The 15,963-nt window shown below is 49.9% G+C and overlaps 1 protein-coding gene across 1 annotated transcript; it reads right to left on the bottom strand.

The window, feature by feature from the left end:
* Positions 1–3,903: 3,903 nt before the first annotated feature.
* On the bottom strand, positions 3,904–10,381 carry NTN5 (netrin 5). The gene is made up of 6 exons (XM_074192838.1): positions 9,647–10,381; positions 5,535–5,723; positions 5,255–5,404; positions 4,970–5,023; positions 4,786–4,866; positions 3,904–4,255 (listed from the first exon to the last, which is right to left on the bottom strand). The coding sequence occupies exons 1-6, from the start codon at positions 10,263–10,265 to the stop codon at positions 3,930–3,932; spliced, it is 1,419 nt and encodes a 472-aa protein (XP_074048939.1). The 5' UTR covers positions 10,266–10,381; the 3' UTR covers positions 3,904–3,929.
* Between the last annotated feature and the right edge of the window lie 5,582 nt (positions 10,382–15,963).

Below are 15,963 nucleotides of genomic sequence, written 5' to 3'. Positions count from 1 at the left end.
CTAATTTCCTATATTATGAAATATAGGATATATATCTTCTTTTGCTATGGATTCTCCTTTGTCACTTTCAAAAATAACATTTGGTTTTCTACTCTCTCTTTATAATCTTGTCTCATCTATATTATTAGTCTTTCCTCCCCCAAAAAGCTCCTACTTTTGGCTTTGATTTGTATTTATAGTCTCCCACCTTTCCAAAGAAGAGAGAGAAGTGAATTTTTTCCTCTTCTTTTAGGCCAAGCTTGAGCATTATAAAGGCTGTGTGGAATATATACTGTCAGATATGATCAGTGCATTGATTAGAGCATGCTGAATTGCCTTTTCTATTTTTTTCTTTTAAAAGTCTTTGTTTCTACCTCTTTGAGGAAGGGTCAAAGAGAAGTATGCTTGGAAATGAAGATAATGCAGAAGAAAATATATAAATATAAATATTAAAAATTGGTATACAGAGTTCACAATTTAAAGTTCTTTTGTGAAGTTGATTTTTTTTAATACAAGTATAAGACATTATGTTGTTGCTGTTCATTTTTCAGTTGTGACTGACCCCCTCCCGTGATCCCATCTGGCTTTTCTTGGCAATGATACTGGAGGCGTTTTCTTTCTTCAGCTCATTTTACAGATGAGGAAACTGAGGCAAACAGGGTGGCACAGCTACTAAATGTCACTGAAATGTGAATTCAGATGAGTCTTCCTGACTCCAAGCCCATCGCTCGGCACACTATGGAGCCACCTAGTGTCCAAAATAACATTATATTTCTTGAATTTCATCTTAGGACGTTCAGCCCAAGTCAGTAAAGTTCATCAAGATTTTCCTGAATCCTGATTGCCATTTCATGGCTATCTTTTCCTTCCAACTTTGTCATTCAGTCCTTTAATTGTGTCAGACTCTCTGTGACTGCTTCATGAATATAGAACACCTGGTCCTCCATTATCCTTCAGCTACATACTATTTTCAAATTTGACCAGCATATCACTTAGGCCTTTGTAGGTCAGAATAAAAATGTTGACTGGCACAAGGGCAGGTCCAGAGCCCTCAGGTCCTCCTCTGGAAATCTACCAAGCTGGTATGGAACCATGAAGACTACTCCTTGAATCCAACCAGCCCATCACTTCTAAATCTATCTCCATAAAGATGGCCTATATCTCTCCATCTTTTCCAGAGGAAATAACATGAGGTTCCTCAACTCTGAACTTTGCTTTTTCTTGTTGGTTGCCTCTCAAGGCCACTGACAGAAAAATCTTCCTTATGGACATAAGTAATCTTGTAGATTCATCATTCAATAAGATTTCAGTTGTCAGAGGCCAAGTCAGCCCAAGGAAATTTTAAACCTTTCTCTCTAATATTCAAGCCCCGCCCCAATTTGGTATCATGGTGGTTGCTCTAACCACATATTTTGATACAGCTATATGTCTAAGTCTGTTTGAGTCATGCTAAACCCCTCCCCCTCCGAGTAGCCTTTCCAAATCCCCCGTAGTGCCAATCAACACTTTCCTTCTGTAGATTATTTTTAATTTATCTTGTTGCTTATCAATGTTTGCATACTGTCTCCACTTTGAGCTAAGAATCCTTTGATAGCAGGGACTATTTTTGCCTTTCTTGACACAGTGCTGAGCACCGGGTTTAATAAGTTTTCATTGACCCATTGAGAGTCTATTGTGAGGGGGTGGCTAGGTGGTGGTTAGGTGGCACAGTGGATAGAGCACCGGTCCTGGAGTCAGGAGGACCTGAGTTCGGATCCGACCTCAGACACTTAATAATTACCTAGCTGTGTGGCCTTGAGCAAGCCACTTAATCCCATTGCCTTGCACAAACTCAAAAAAAAAAGTCTATTGTGAGACATCAATTAGGATCCTGGAGATAGAGGCCTTTGGGTTCAGACAGTGCCCTCTCCCCCATTAGCCTTGGCCTCACTAATACTAACTGAGAGGCTACATTTAATTCTCACAAACTTGTTGTTTCTTCCCCTTTTGGACTTGTGGGGACAAGAGAAAATCCAAAGGAGTCATGGAGATCAAAGAGCAGAGTGGCTGCTTCCCCAAGAAACCAGATGCAGAGACTCCAGAGACTAAGTGGATGGAGCAAAGTAAGAATGGCATTTTGTCTTGACATTCTCCTGAAACCTGGTTGGCCTGGGGGGGCCAACACCCAATGATCTGCATTTCTCCCTTTTTTCCTGTCTGAACCATTATCTTTGTTTCTTAGAAGTCTGTTTATCTTTTTTGGGTTGTTTAAGAAATTTACTCCATACTATTGTTTTGTAAGAAATCATGAGAGGCCAGAATGACTTAAACAAACTGAAGTTGAATAAAGTGAGCAGAGCTAGAACACTGCACACATTACTGGCAACACTGTGAGATGATGGATCAACTATGACATTGAAACTCCTCTCTAACCATTCAGTAATCAAAAACAACCCCGAGAGACTTATTATGGAAAATGACATCCCCATCCAGAAAAAAAATCCAAGCACTATGAAATCTGAATGCAGAGCAAAGCATACTATATTCACTTTTTTAAATGTCTTGTTTTTTTCTTTCTTTTTTTAATTAATTAATTTATTTATTTATTTTTGCAAGGGGGTTAAGTGGCTTGCCCAAGGCCACACAGTGAGGCAATTATTAAGTGTCTGAGGCCAGATTTTAACTCAGGTGCTCTATCCACTGCGCCACCTTTCTTTCTCATGATCTTTTCCCCCTCTTAGATCTAAATCCTCTTTCGCAACATGATTAATATGGAAATATGTTAAACAAAATTGTACATACAGCTTATATCAGATAGTTCACTGCCTTGGGGAAGAGGGAAGGAACAGGGTGTGGTAGAACAATATGCAACACATAAACTTCCAAATGGATGAATGTTGGAAGCTACCTTTGCAATTAACTGGAAAAATACAATAAATTAAAAAAAAAATTTCAAAGTCCCTTTATTGAAGTCAAAAGTCAATCAGTAAATTGTTGAATGTTATTTATTATTCCGTGTTATAGTTATTCCATGAAGATCAACTGGGAGAGTCCTGAATGGGGAGATTTAAAGCTGATGTTTTCTGTCAGAGTGAGATTTCTGACCTGGGGCTCTGAGGTAAAAGAGTTACTAATTTCCTTTTACAAGTTCCCAGAGCAGAGGGAATTATATTTACCAGCTTCTCTCTGGGCCAATGAATTAGAAGCTGAAGTGGCCAGGTAACACGAAGGCCAGAATCTCCTCTTCCCGGGGTGGGGTTTGAAGGACAACAGCTCCCCAGAGATGAGCAACTGAAGTATGAGGAGAGTAAAAATCAGGTCCCAAGAAGACAATAGCTCTACTCACAAGAAATTATGTGGGGTGGGGGACAGGAAGAATGACAGATCACCCTACTATTGGGCTCCCCCACAAGGCATGCCCTGAAGTACATCACTAATTTGCTATATGGGGGAGGGGGGAGATCTGGATTCAAATTCAGACCCCCTTTTTTAGCAACTGTGTGCTTTTGGATGAACCATTTCATTCTGGAGAAAATTATCAAGTTGTACGTTGGATTCTCACTTTCTTTCACTTATATGCTTCCTCCCCCAAACGCCAGGGATGGGCTTCCTCCCTCACTTTTTCCAACCTGTCTCTTCATTGCCTCATTGTTACAGAATCCCAGAAGACCGCACTCTGTTGAGGATCTGGAAGACCTGGAATCGTTCTTTCCTCTCCCCTCCCAGTTCTAGCACCCCCTCCCCACTTCCTCAGAGTCCAGCCTCTAGCCCTGACTCCTGGAATCAGGCCTCTCCCCCCCAGTCCCAGTCCCCTGGGGATGTCTTGGGAGGATGCCCAGCACCCCCCCCCCATCCAGGGATCCTCGGATCTGAGTGCCCACAAAGGATTCAACAGGGGTGGGAGTGAGGAGCGTCTGCTTTATTGGGGATGGATGGGAGATTTCACATCAGACAGCAGCTAGAAAAGATTCTCAGGGGCAGCTCCCGGCCCGCTCCTCGCGCTGCCGCCGCCGCAGGGTCTGTGCCCAGTGGGGTCTCCAGGGCAGGGCGAGCCCACGATGATCAAGGACCAAGCGGGTGGGGTCGGGTCCTCTGGCCGGTCCCCCTAGTAACAGGTAGACGGCCCCGGATCGGAGGGTTAGGCAGCCGCAGACCAGGTCGGCACGGGGAACCCAGGCATCCTGGACTCCCACACTGAGGGGCTCTGCCCGCTGCTTGTACACGGCCAGGACGCGGATCCTCAGACGCCACCAAGTTGGGCCCGAGGGCTCGGCGGACTGGACCTGAGCTCGAAGAACTAGAGAGAAGGAACTAGTCAGCCCCTTCCCTGCTCCTCCCCCCCAATCCCAAACCAAGGTGCATCTCTCCTCTAGTTTTGGCTGTTTGGTTGGTTTGTTTGGTTTTGGGTTTTTTTGCAAGGTACTGAGCTTAAGTGACTTGCGTAAGGTCACACAGTCAGGCAACTCATTAAGTGTCTGAACTCGGATTTGAACTCAGGTCCTCCTGACTCCAAGGCCGGTGTTCTATCCACTGCACCACCCAGCTGCCATCTCCCCTAGTTCTGACTCGCAAGGGACCCGGGTACCCCCTCTTGCATCCTGGCTCCTTCAAGTTGGAAAGGCCCCGTGGGCTGCAGCCTCCCAGACCCAGGCGCCCCAGTCCTCCTGCCGGGGAGAGCTTAGGCTTCCCTTCCCCATTTTTGCCTCTGAGGATCTCGGGTCTTGGTGAACCGAGCCTCGACCCAGAGAGAAAATGAGACCCAAAGGAAACTAGGCCTAAGAACCTGGGTCTCCCTGACCCGGATCCCCGGGCCACGGGGGGTCTCACCGTAGGCCTGATGACAGTATTGCTGCAGACTCATGTGAACTCGGCCTTCAGACGCATTGCAGAGGCTCTGGCATGTCGGATCTGTGGACCACCCCAGACATGAGCCTCTCTGGGCGCCCCCTCCCCCTCTGCCCAGGCCTCCAGTTGGATTCGGCCACCCAAGCCCTCGGGGGTCCCCCAATACCTGGAGTGTAGAGACTAGGGGTTGTGGTCTCTGTGGTCGCGATCTCTGGGATCCCTGAGAGAAGGAAAACGAGCCGGAGAGGGGGAACCCTAACCACCCGAATCACCCTCTCGGCCAGCAGCGACTGCGCCCCTCCTTTCAGGTGTCCCCTCCCTAGTCCATGCCCTTGCCTGTCAGGGACCCAGACGTCCTGCCTCCCGGTCTCTGCCCCTCGGAACTCCAGGAGATCCCTCCCTAGTCCCAGTCTCTGCCCCTCAGGACTCCGGGGTCCCTCCCCAAACTCACGCTGACAGGGCAGACGAATAGATCGACTCTGCTGGTAGCCCCCAGCGCAGCGGTCACACGCGGGGCCGGTCACTCCCGGCTTGCAGGGACATTGTCCGTTGGTCTGGTTGCACTGGGCCCCGGTTGCCCCGATGGGGTGACACTGGCAGGCTGGGCGTGGCAGGAGTCTCCGTGACTCGGCCCGCCCCCCTCCCTCCATTCCCCAGGCAGGGTCTCCCAGCCCGACCCCCGGGCATCCTCTGCCACACGCCGCCTCCAGCCACCGCCCGCCGAAACTCACCCCTGCAGGCCCTGCGACTGGAAAGCGGCTCCTTGGGGTCGCGCCAATAGCCCGCCTCGCAGTAGTGGCAGTGGCGGCCCGCGGTGTGGTGGCGGCAGCGCTCACAGATGCCCCCACTGCGCCCCCCGGACAGCCGGAACACCTCGGCGTGGAAGCGGCAGCGTCGAGCGTGCAGATTGCAGGAGCAGGCTGGGAGACAGGACGGGATGGGACTCAGGGCCCGTAATGCCCCCCCCCCCCCAAGCGCGGGCACATTGGCATCTTTGGGCTCTTAAGTGACTTCTATGCGTTTCCCTAGTTGAACAAAGAATTTTTGCGGTGTAGGTGATCTCCAAGGGGGCAATTCTTTCTTCAAAGCCCCGTTAAGGGCCCGGGAGAGAGAGGGGAGAATGGAGTTGGGCCTGGCTGGTGGAGCCCAGAAGTTGGGGATAATTTGTCAGAAGACTGGGGCAAAATCTGCTGGGAAGGTGGTTTAGGAAAGAATAGGACCCCGAGAATAAGGGAATAGAGAGATGAGTGTGTGCAGTGGCAAGGCTGTTGGCCCACGATCTAGGAGAGGGCCTTGCCTCTGTGCACACTCCAGTCTCATCATCTCATACTTGGTCTAGGGCAGCAGCTGCTGGGGAGTAACGGAGGGGAGATGTCAGCCTGCCTCAAGTCTCTCCCCACTTCAAGCCAACCTCCATTCAGCCACTAAAGTGATTTTTCTAAAGAACAGGTGTGATCTATTGCACTCCCTCCCCCTCCCCCCCTTAACTTCTATGGCTCCCTATCATCTCCAGGATCAAATACAAAACCTTCTGTTTCACATCCAAAGCCCTTCATAACCTGTCCTCTCCTACCCGTCCAGTGTCCTTACACTTACTCCTCACCTAGATTCAGTGACACTCACTGGCATCCTGGCTGTTCCCTGAACAACCTCTTTGCTCTAGGCATTTTCTCTGGTTGCAAGCCTGGAACACTCTCCCTCTTCCCCAATAGCTACCAACCTCCCTAGCTCTCTTTAAGTCCCAATTAAAATTCCATCTCTTATGGGAAGCTTTTCCCAATCTCTCTTCAGGCTAATGCTTTGGCTTTGTTAATTATGTCCTATTTATCTTGTCTGTAACTTGGCTTGTGTATTATTTGTTTGCAGTTGGGATACCTCATTAGATTGTAAATTCCTTTAGGCCTTCTACTGTCTTTTGCCTCTTTTTGTAGCCCCAGTCCTTAGCAAAGTGGCTGGTTCATAGCAAGCAATTTATAAATATCATTGAATGATTGATAGATTGGACCTGCCTGGCCTTCTCTGACTACACCCAGTTTCCCCATATTGTCTATTCTTCCTCAGCAGTGTTTATCTCCCTCCCTAGTTCCAACCTCTGTAATAGTCTTTAACTGGATTCCTAGCTTCTAGTGTTTCCTTTTCCCAAGTCACATTCCACACAAAATAATCTTCCTTTTGGGGCAGGTCAGAACAAATCATTACCCTGCTCAGTCAGCTCCAATTCTCTTCCTGATGAAGTACAAACTCATCACCCTGACATTCAAGGCTCTCCAGAGTCTGGCTCCATCTTCTTTGGCTAACCTGAGTGTACTCTTTCCTTCATACATGCTACTTTCGGCCAAACCAGTCTTTATCTTTGTACCACCACCCCCTTACGCAGAGCATCTCCTCACTAAATGAACTGAGAGAAGGCTGAAACTCTGAGAGGGAGAACTGAATCATGAAAGGGACCCTGAGGCAACTCTGAGGAAGGACAAGGTGAATTCCATGAAGGGACTGTTGAGTTTAAGGTGTCAATGGGAGCATCCAAGTGGAGCTGTCCAACTGGTAGGTATCGGAGGGTGCAGGACTAAGATTCAGGAGAGAACTGAGGGCAGTATTATATGAATGTGAGAATTTATAGAGAAAATCGTTGAACCCAGGGAAGCAGATGAAATCAAGAAAGAGAAGAGGATCCAGAGCAGATTGTTGGGGAAGGGACATACACATCTAAGGATAAGAGATAGACAGGGATTCACCAAAATGACTGAAAAGGAGCCCTCTGGCAGGCAGGAGAGGTAGGCGAAGGCAGTGTCACAGAACTCAAAAAAGAAGGGTATTGAAGGAAAACATATTTGTAAAGAGCTTAATACAAAATCAGGAACATAAACAGCTTAAAAATTACTTATTACCCCCATGAAGGAGAAGAGAAAGTAGATAGTAGAATCAAAAGTTGGAGAGAAGTCAAGGAGGGTGAGTACTGAAAAAGATCATTGTATTAAGCAATTAATAGGTTATTGATAACCTTTTATAAAGTAATTTCTCCAGAGTGGTGGGGTCAGAAGCCAGAGTAGGTAGGAGCTGCAGAATTAGTGGGGGAAGGAGGGAATACAAAGGCAATGAATGGAGACTAAATTTTTTTCTAGGAGTGAAAAGGGAGGAGGAAATATCTTTAGGGGAAAGAGTGATAGAGTTGATTGAAAGAGTTTGTTTTTAATGAATAGGAAAGCCTTGAGCATACTTATAGGTATTCAGGAAGATGTTGGCAGATGGGGAGAGAATGAAGACTTGAGAGAGGAGATGATGGATGGGGCACCCTTCCACAGTAAATGGGAGGGGGTGGGATCAAGGACTCAAATAGAAACATTGACCTTGGCAAAGAGAAGGGCCATCTCTTCTTCAGCAGACATCGGAGAGTCAAAGGAGGCAAATGATAATGTAGAGATGTTCTGATCTGGAGTAGGGGACATGAGGGAACCCATGACAGATTGCCTTGATTTGCTTAGGGGAGTAAGAAGCCAGGTCATATCTGCTGCCATGTTGGGCAGAGGGTGGCAGAGGAGTTTTAGGAGAGGAAATGTTTGGAATAGTAGTTACTGAGTAAGTAGAGAATGTCTTGTAAAGACAAGTCAATGAATGATAGGATTGCCAGCCAGCAGTGAGGCTTGAGATCGGTTGGGATCAGGCCATCTGAATTTGTAGTAAATGGAGCCAGTTCCGGGACTTCTAACAGCTTGGGAATCAGGACAGAAAAGGCCACTGAAGGGGAAGACCCTTGGTTGACTGGTAGATCTCAAGCAGCCAGAGAATTGTGCCTACAGGAATTCAAAGGTGAGGAATATGATGCATTGCTCAATTTATTAGCCATGGGGTCTGAGCTGTGAAGAGAGGGAAGAGGGAAGAGAGTAAAGGGTTGATGGCTTGGGGCCATTGAGATTGGTTTAGAAACAGATAGACCACTTTAGCCTAGGTTCTGGCAATGGGACCTGGGCTCTCCCTGGTTTCCATTCCCCTCACCCAGGCAGTATCTCAGCCTTCCTGGGGGTGTTTTCTTCCACTGAAGGCTTGTCTGCCCCTCAAGTCCATTCTTGCCTACTGTTCCTCACCCCCTTCCTTCCCCTCCAGACTGTAATGCTAGGCCCTCTCTCTTCTTTTTCCTTCCCTCCATCACGATTCGCTATCTCAGCCTTTCATTCCCCTTCCCATTCTCTTGCTGAGCCAGTCACTTTCTCCTCAAATCATTTCAGTCTCCCGCTAATGGCCATCTTCTTCACCGGGGTCCAGAGTCCCGTCACCTCTAAGATTGCAACCTTCCTTGGAAGAAGAGCACCCCAAGAGGGAGGAGAGCGCAGGGAGGCAGATGAAGAGTTGAGAGGAACAAGGGACCGTTCTGGGAAACTTGAATGGTGAGGACAAGAACTCCAGAATGGGCATCATCCAATCACGCGAACGACTAGGTAAGCATTGAAAGGGGAGGGGGACAAAGGGAAGGAAGGAAAAGTGAGGGAGGAAATGCATTCCGGAGGCCAAGAGTGGACAGAAGAAGGGAGGCCGCCTAAGGCTGTATGTCCGTAAAATTCTCAGAATCGGCCTGAAGCAGTGCTGGGAGAAGGTAACTACCTTGACTGGAACAGTGCCCCGCAGGAAAGGGGAAGTGGAAAACTGGGGGGGGGGGGTCGAAGGGGGCTCTGGGTGGGGATAGGAAAGCCGAAGCCTCGCACTCTTGGGGAGAGAATGGAACCCAAATGGCACCACCGGCTCGGTTTCTTCCTGTGGAGCGGCTGGGAGTAGGGCCCCCACCAAAGACCCTGAAGTCAGAGGGCTGGAGGAGTCTGAAGGGGCAGGAGCCCACCCGGGGGACACTCACGCTGACACGCGAACGGGTGCTGCGGCGTGGCCGGCCTCCAGGGCCAGTCCTGGTGAGACGGAAGGCAGCTTTCGCACCCGGGGCCCGTGGTGTGGTGGCGACAGCGGCAGCGTGGGGGCTGGAGTCGGGCGGCGCAGCGGGCGGCGTGGCCGTGACAGTCACATCGGCCCCGCACAGCCACGGATGCCAGAGCCTCGGGGGACCCCAGCTCCACGCGCAGTCGGACGGCTGCTCGGTCTTGGGCGGGGCCGAGGGGGGCTCGGAGGGTCAGCTCGGCGGTCGGCCTTCCCCCCGAGCTCCACAACTTGGCCAGGGGCCACCAGGGCCCCCCGGCGGCACCCCCGTGGTTCGACGTAGCCAGGATCCGGGCCCCGGCAACGGCGTGGGCAGCCGGAGGGGAGCAGAAGCGCAGGTGGACTGAGGTCAAGAGGAAGGGACCCCCGAGGGCCAGGCTCAGGCTGCTGCTGTGGTTGAGGGCTCGGCCGCACGAGCCCCCCGCCCAGGCCAGGAGAGCTGTCGGGGGGACACAGAAGCGGGGCCTGCCCTGGGCGTCGGAGCAGTGCTCCCCCTCCCCCAGGGTGAAGAGGACGAGCAGGCCGAGGGAGAAAGTCAAGGGCATGCTGCTGTGGCCTTGGACCTGGAGGAGACCACAGACACCTCCTGTCGTCCCGGCAGTCCGCTCCCTCCCTCTGGGCCCGAGGATCTCCACCCTCACCCCAGCCAGGCCGACACCTGGGTGCTCCATCCTCTGGCTTCAGCCAGGTATGACTTTTCCAGCCTTCATCCTGAACCCCAGCCTTGAGTCCCCCCCCCCCATACCCATTAGGGATCCAGGACTCCCCTCCACACCCCGGCCCAGCCCCGCCCCTTAGGGGACCCTGGCGCCTCCTCCCCCGCCCCGCCCCCTCAGGGACCCAGGCGCCTCCTCCCGACCCCCAGCCAGTCTGGTTGCCCAGCTCTCGCCTCCCTCGGTTTTCAAGCGCGGAAAATGGTTCCATCTGGGGCGCTCCGTGTTTACCTAAGCCAGGGGGGAAAGAACGCGGGCAAAATCGAGAATTTCACCGGGGCTAATCCCTGGCTTAACACCCTGGAGCTAGTGAGGTGACAGGACCAGGCTTGAGGCAGAGGGAGCTCCAGTTCCCCAGAGCCCACACAGAGAGGGCGAGGGCAGGCAGGCCAGAGTGGGAGGAGGGGGGGGGGGAGAGACAGAGGTGGGGGAGAGTCAGGAATTGGGGGGGGGACACAAGGTGGAGGGAAGGGGGGAGAGGAGAGAGATGGCCAGAGAGACAGAGAGAAAAGGTGGAGTCTGGGAGACAGAAAAAAGAGAGACTGGGAAGAGGGCAGGCGGTGACAGAAAGAGAAAATTAGAGACAGAGAGACACAGTCAAAAATGGAAAGAGAGGGAGAGAGAAAGCAGAGACATACCAAGAGAGAAACAGGTACATAAAAGATATAGAGACCGGGAGGCAGAAGTTCAAAGAGGAAAAGGAAGGTCGAGCCAGAAATTCAAGGAATAAAAATAGATGTGAGACAATGGGGATCGGGGATTGAAAGGATTGTGAAGATACAGGGAAGTAGAGGCAGCAGGGGCAATGGCAGCAGCAAGGCTTCAGACACACCAGGAGAGCAGAGCATGGAGAAATAGACTCAAGCAGAAGGGTGAGAGTCAGAGATGCAACAATAGAGTGGGGGGGGGGGGGGTGATGGGGAAGGGAAAGCTCCTCACATGGAGGTGGATGAGGTAGAGGGATGGAGGAGATACTAAGGACAGAGATTAAGAGACAGAGCCTGCAGGCAGAAAGAGATGCAGAATGAGAGAGGTTCAAGGAAGGAAAAGAGAGTCTGAGGGACGGAAAGATGGAAGGAGAAATGGGAAGCAGAAACACTGAGAAATGGAAAAGACTGGAGTATGGGTGGGGCTAAAAAAGTCCAGATTTAGGGGAGGAGGGGGAGGAGAGACTCAGATGGACATAAAAGCAGAGATTCCCAGAGGCAGGCTATCTGGGAAGGGAGGGGGAATCCTGCAAAGATCACAAGCAGAGGTGGAAGGGAGGCCCAGTCAGACTAAAGCGACCAGACCCTATCCTGACAGCTAGTTCCCACGTGGGGCCCTAACCTCTTTCTCCACACCCTAAGCACGGAGGGGGGATTAAGAACAAGTCCTCACCCCCCAATCCCCCAGTCCTTGCTCATCAGCTACAGCTCAGGATCTCAGTGAAGGAAGGAGCCAGAACCTGGATACCTGGGTCCCTGAGAAAGCAGGGCTGGGGATTCAGTTTCCAGGCTCTGGGAGGGCAGGGGAGAGGGGTGATTCCCAGGTGCATAGTCCCTGAATGAGCAGTATTAGGAGCCCTAATTTCGGGGGGGGGATAAGAAGTTGGACTTCTGAGGCCTGACCTAGAGACTCTCATCCAAAAGCACCCTCTTATCAAGACAAAGATTTCCAGGTCCCAGAAGTCCAGGTTTTTAAGTTCTCCTCGGGTGGTTCTAAGGTCCCCAGAATGAATGGGAACTTTGAGGGAAAATCTCAAGAGGGGCAAGAATGAGGTCTCTGGTCTAGAGGCCTGGGTCACTGAGGAGAGCGGAGATAGCGCCTGGGTTCCGAGGAGAGGCCACAGAAATTCTACCCCACGTCACCCTTTCCTCCTCCCAGGCCCACCCTCTTTGGAGACCCAAACATCTGGTCTACCAGTCCCGGAGCAAACACTCACCTAGAATCTGGACACCCACAGGCCGCAGGTCCCTCGTAGTCTGTTGTGCTGAGACCAGGACTGACTGGGGAGTTGTGGGATGGGATGGGGGGGTGCTGGGTGTGGCCACCCTGGTATGGGGGTGTGACGTCATCCCCCAACCCCCAGGCTGATTTCACGCCCCAGCTTTCCCCAGTAGGCAGATGTCGGAGGCCTGAGGCCGCCATCTCAGCTTTGGGATCCAGGCACCATCTTTGGACTCCCGGGATACAGGCATCCAGGCACCCAGTCTCTGATTTTTTGGAATATCTAAGATCCAAGTCTCTTCTGCCTTATGAACCCAGATGCCAAGTTTACAGGCCCTGCTCCCTCAGGAAAGCAGGTGTTCAGGCCCCCAGGTTCTGTTCCTTCTGACACTCAGCTGCCTGGTCCCCAGTTCCTGCGTCTCCATGAACTCACGTGTCCATAAACCAGCTTCTGCTACCTTAAGCAAGGAAGTATCTGAGCCCTCAGCCCCTTCCCCTTTATTAAGGACCCAGTCTTTGCTCCCTTCTGGACCTATATTGTATGTCCCACGCCTTCCTCTCTAAAGTATTTAGGTGTCCAAGCCCACACCTTGTTTCCCCTCAGGGACAGAAGTGGCCGGCATCCAACCAGATGTTCCTCCCTAACAGATGATTCTGTCCAGATATCTCTCCTTTGACATGTCAAAGATTTATTTATTAAGTGCGTGCTATGAACAGGGCTAAGCACAGATAATACAAAGGGAAGGAAAAACTAACACCCCAAAGTTTCCATTCTAAGGAGATCCCAAGGAGATGGAGGAGAAAAGTGCCAACACTTGCACAGGATATAAACATTCCAGAAGGAAGTTACTGGCTGTGAAGGAAAGGAAGAAAGAGATTTTTAACTGAAACCCATAGGAAGTCAGAGAAACCAGGCGGGTGGAAATCAGAAAGGAGAAATTGAAAGCAATGGAGCCAGGGGCCAGTGAAAGTCAAGAGATGTAGGAATGATCCAAAGGCTGGTGTCACTGGATCACAGAGAGTGAGGGAGGGTGTAAGAAGACTGGCAAACTTTGGGACAGGTTATGAGGGTCTTTGAACCCTGAGGAGATCCTGAATCTGATGCAGGAGGTGATGAGAAGTTGCAGTCCAGGGACTGGGGAGGGAAGTGAGGTGGAAGAAGATTGGAAAGATAGGAAGAGGCCAAGAAATGGAATGGAGCAGTGATGAGGCGAGCCCTAGGCAAGCAAGGCACAGACTAAAGGTCCACCAACCAACCTGCACATTCTGGCTCCGGTCAGAATCCAGGGGTTGCAGAGGCCTTGTGGAGGCTAAGAGGGAGGAGGCAAAAGAGAATGTGTTCAGCTTTGGACATGATCGGTTTTAGATGTCCTCGGACATCTAGTCTGAGGTAGGAGGAGGCTAGGTGATACAATGGATGGAGCACCAGGTCCAAAGTCAAGAAGACCTAGTTCCAAAACAGACACTTTCTAACTTTGTGACCCTGAGCAAATCATTTCACTCCATTTGCCTCAGTTTCCTCATCTATAAGATGATCTGGAGAAGGAAATGGCAAACCACTCTAGACCAAATGGAGTCCCAAAGAGTTGGACATGACTGAAAATAACTCCACATCCAACAAGGCAGCATAGTATTTCAAAAAAAAAGATTTGGACTGAGAAAGACCTGAGTTCAAATCTAGCCTCAGACACTTACTGGCTGGGTGATTTTGAGCAAGCCATTTCACCCTGTTTGCCTTGATTTCTTTATCTGTAAATTGATGATAATAATCAGCACTACTTTCCCAGTTTGTGAGAATCAAATGAGATATTTGTAAATATCTATAATACTTTTGCTATTTGTAATACTTTAGAACCTTAAAGCACCAATTAAATGACAGTTATAATGGTGATGATAATGTTGTTGTAAATATGAAATTGGAAACCCTGGGAGAGGGTATAACTAGATAAAGAGATCTGAGAATCTTATTCTTTTTTTTTTTTTAGGTTTTTGCAAGGCAAATGGGGTTAAGTGGCTTGCTCAAGGCCACACAGCTAGGTTATTATTAAGTCTCTGAGACAGGATTTGAACCCAGGTACTCCTTACTCCAAGCCCGGTGTTTTATCCACTATGCCACCTAACCGCCCCAATCTGAGAATCTTCTAAAAAGAGATGGCAAGTTCCTGCTGCGAAGGGAATAAGTATTTTGATGCTATGTGTCATGTACCTTTTACATGTTATTTCATTTGATTCTCACAACAATCCCATTGGGCACAAACAAGATGAAATGACTTCCCCAGGGTCACCTAGCCAGCAAGTATCTGAAGTCAGATTTGAACTCGTTTTTTTCCATCACTATCCACCTCCCCAGCAGCATCCCTTAACGAGAAACTGATGAGATCACCATGAAGGAGGAAGAAGAAAAGGGTCCTGGATAGATCCTAAGAGACATTGATGATGAGAGGATGGGATCTGGTGGAGGATCCAGCAAAGGAGACGTAGGAGGAGCAGTCAGGGAGGGAGAAGAGCGACAGAGACAGAGGAGGAGACAAGAACAGGAGAAGACATAGAAGAGGAGACAGAGACAGTTACAGAGGAGTCAGAGACAGTACTAGAAGAGAAGACGGAGACAGAGGAGGAATAAGAGACAGAGACAGGGACAGAGAGAAGAGGAGACAGTCAGAGACAGGGGAGAAACCCCTGCTCTGCTCTGTTTATCTCCTACTAGTCAGTCCCAGGGAAGAATCTGTCCTAGGAGAACCTCCAGCCCCAGACCCTACTTGGAGAAAACCCCAGGAAGGGAAAGAGAATCATTTGTTTTTTCAATCAATAAACATTTATTAGTCCACTAATATATGCTAAACATTTGAGGTACAAAGCAGGAAGTTATAGCTCCCCTCAAGGACACAAAGAGACTTGGAGAACCAGAGAAGTTCCCCCCACACCCACACCCCGCATTGAAATGGAGGCTCTCCTTTAGTCACTCTGCTAGAGCAGGATATCATAGAGAAATATAAGTATCTATAAATTCGAGGGCCGTCTTTCTTAAATGGGGATTGGGAGAATTGGGGACCAAATTAGGGAAGATCCCACAGCTGAAATCCCGAAGCCAGTCAATGGATGGAGAACCTGGGGTCTCCTCTCTTTGAGAGTTTCTTTTCTGCTCGTTTAAAGGGAAGTTAATTTCTCAGCAAGTAAGATGAGGGCAGAACAAAAGTCATCCAAATTCCCATGAGACTCTTTTTTTGGTCTCATTTCTCTGGCTAGCTGCTGCTATTAGTTGTTTTGTTTTTCTTTGCCTCCTTGGCCCTTAGCAAGGTGTCTGATGCATAGCAGGCATTTATTGGCTGCTTTATTGACTTACTGACAATGATGCACTTTAAGAAGATCACTTTGACAGATAAATGGAGGCTGGCCTGGAATGGGGAGAAACTAGTAGCAGGCAGACTCCCTACCATGCCCCAGAAGTTTTAGTGATAGTCCAGGTGTGAGGTGGTGAAAACCTGCACCAGGGTGGGGGCAGAGTCAGAGGAGAGAAGGCAGGGGGGTATCCAGAGATGTTACGAAGCTCTGATGGGGGGGGTACAAAGGGAGAGAGGTGAGAGCTTAGCTTCCAGAAGCA

The sequence above is a fragment of the Macrotis lagotis genome, chromosome 1, assembly GCF_037893015.1.
Source record: "Macrotis lagotis isolate mMagLag1 chromosome 1, bilby.v1.9.chrom.fasta, whole genome shotgun sequence".
In the NCBI taxonomy this organism is placed as follows: domain Eukaryota; kingdom Metazoa; phylum Chordata; class Mammalia; order Peramelemorphia; family Peramelidae; genus Macrotis; species Macrotis lagotis.
Note: the sequence above shows the minus strand (reverse complement) of the source record. Positions and strands in the feature narration are given on the sequence as shown.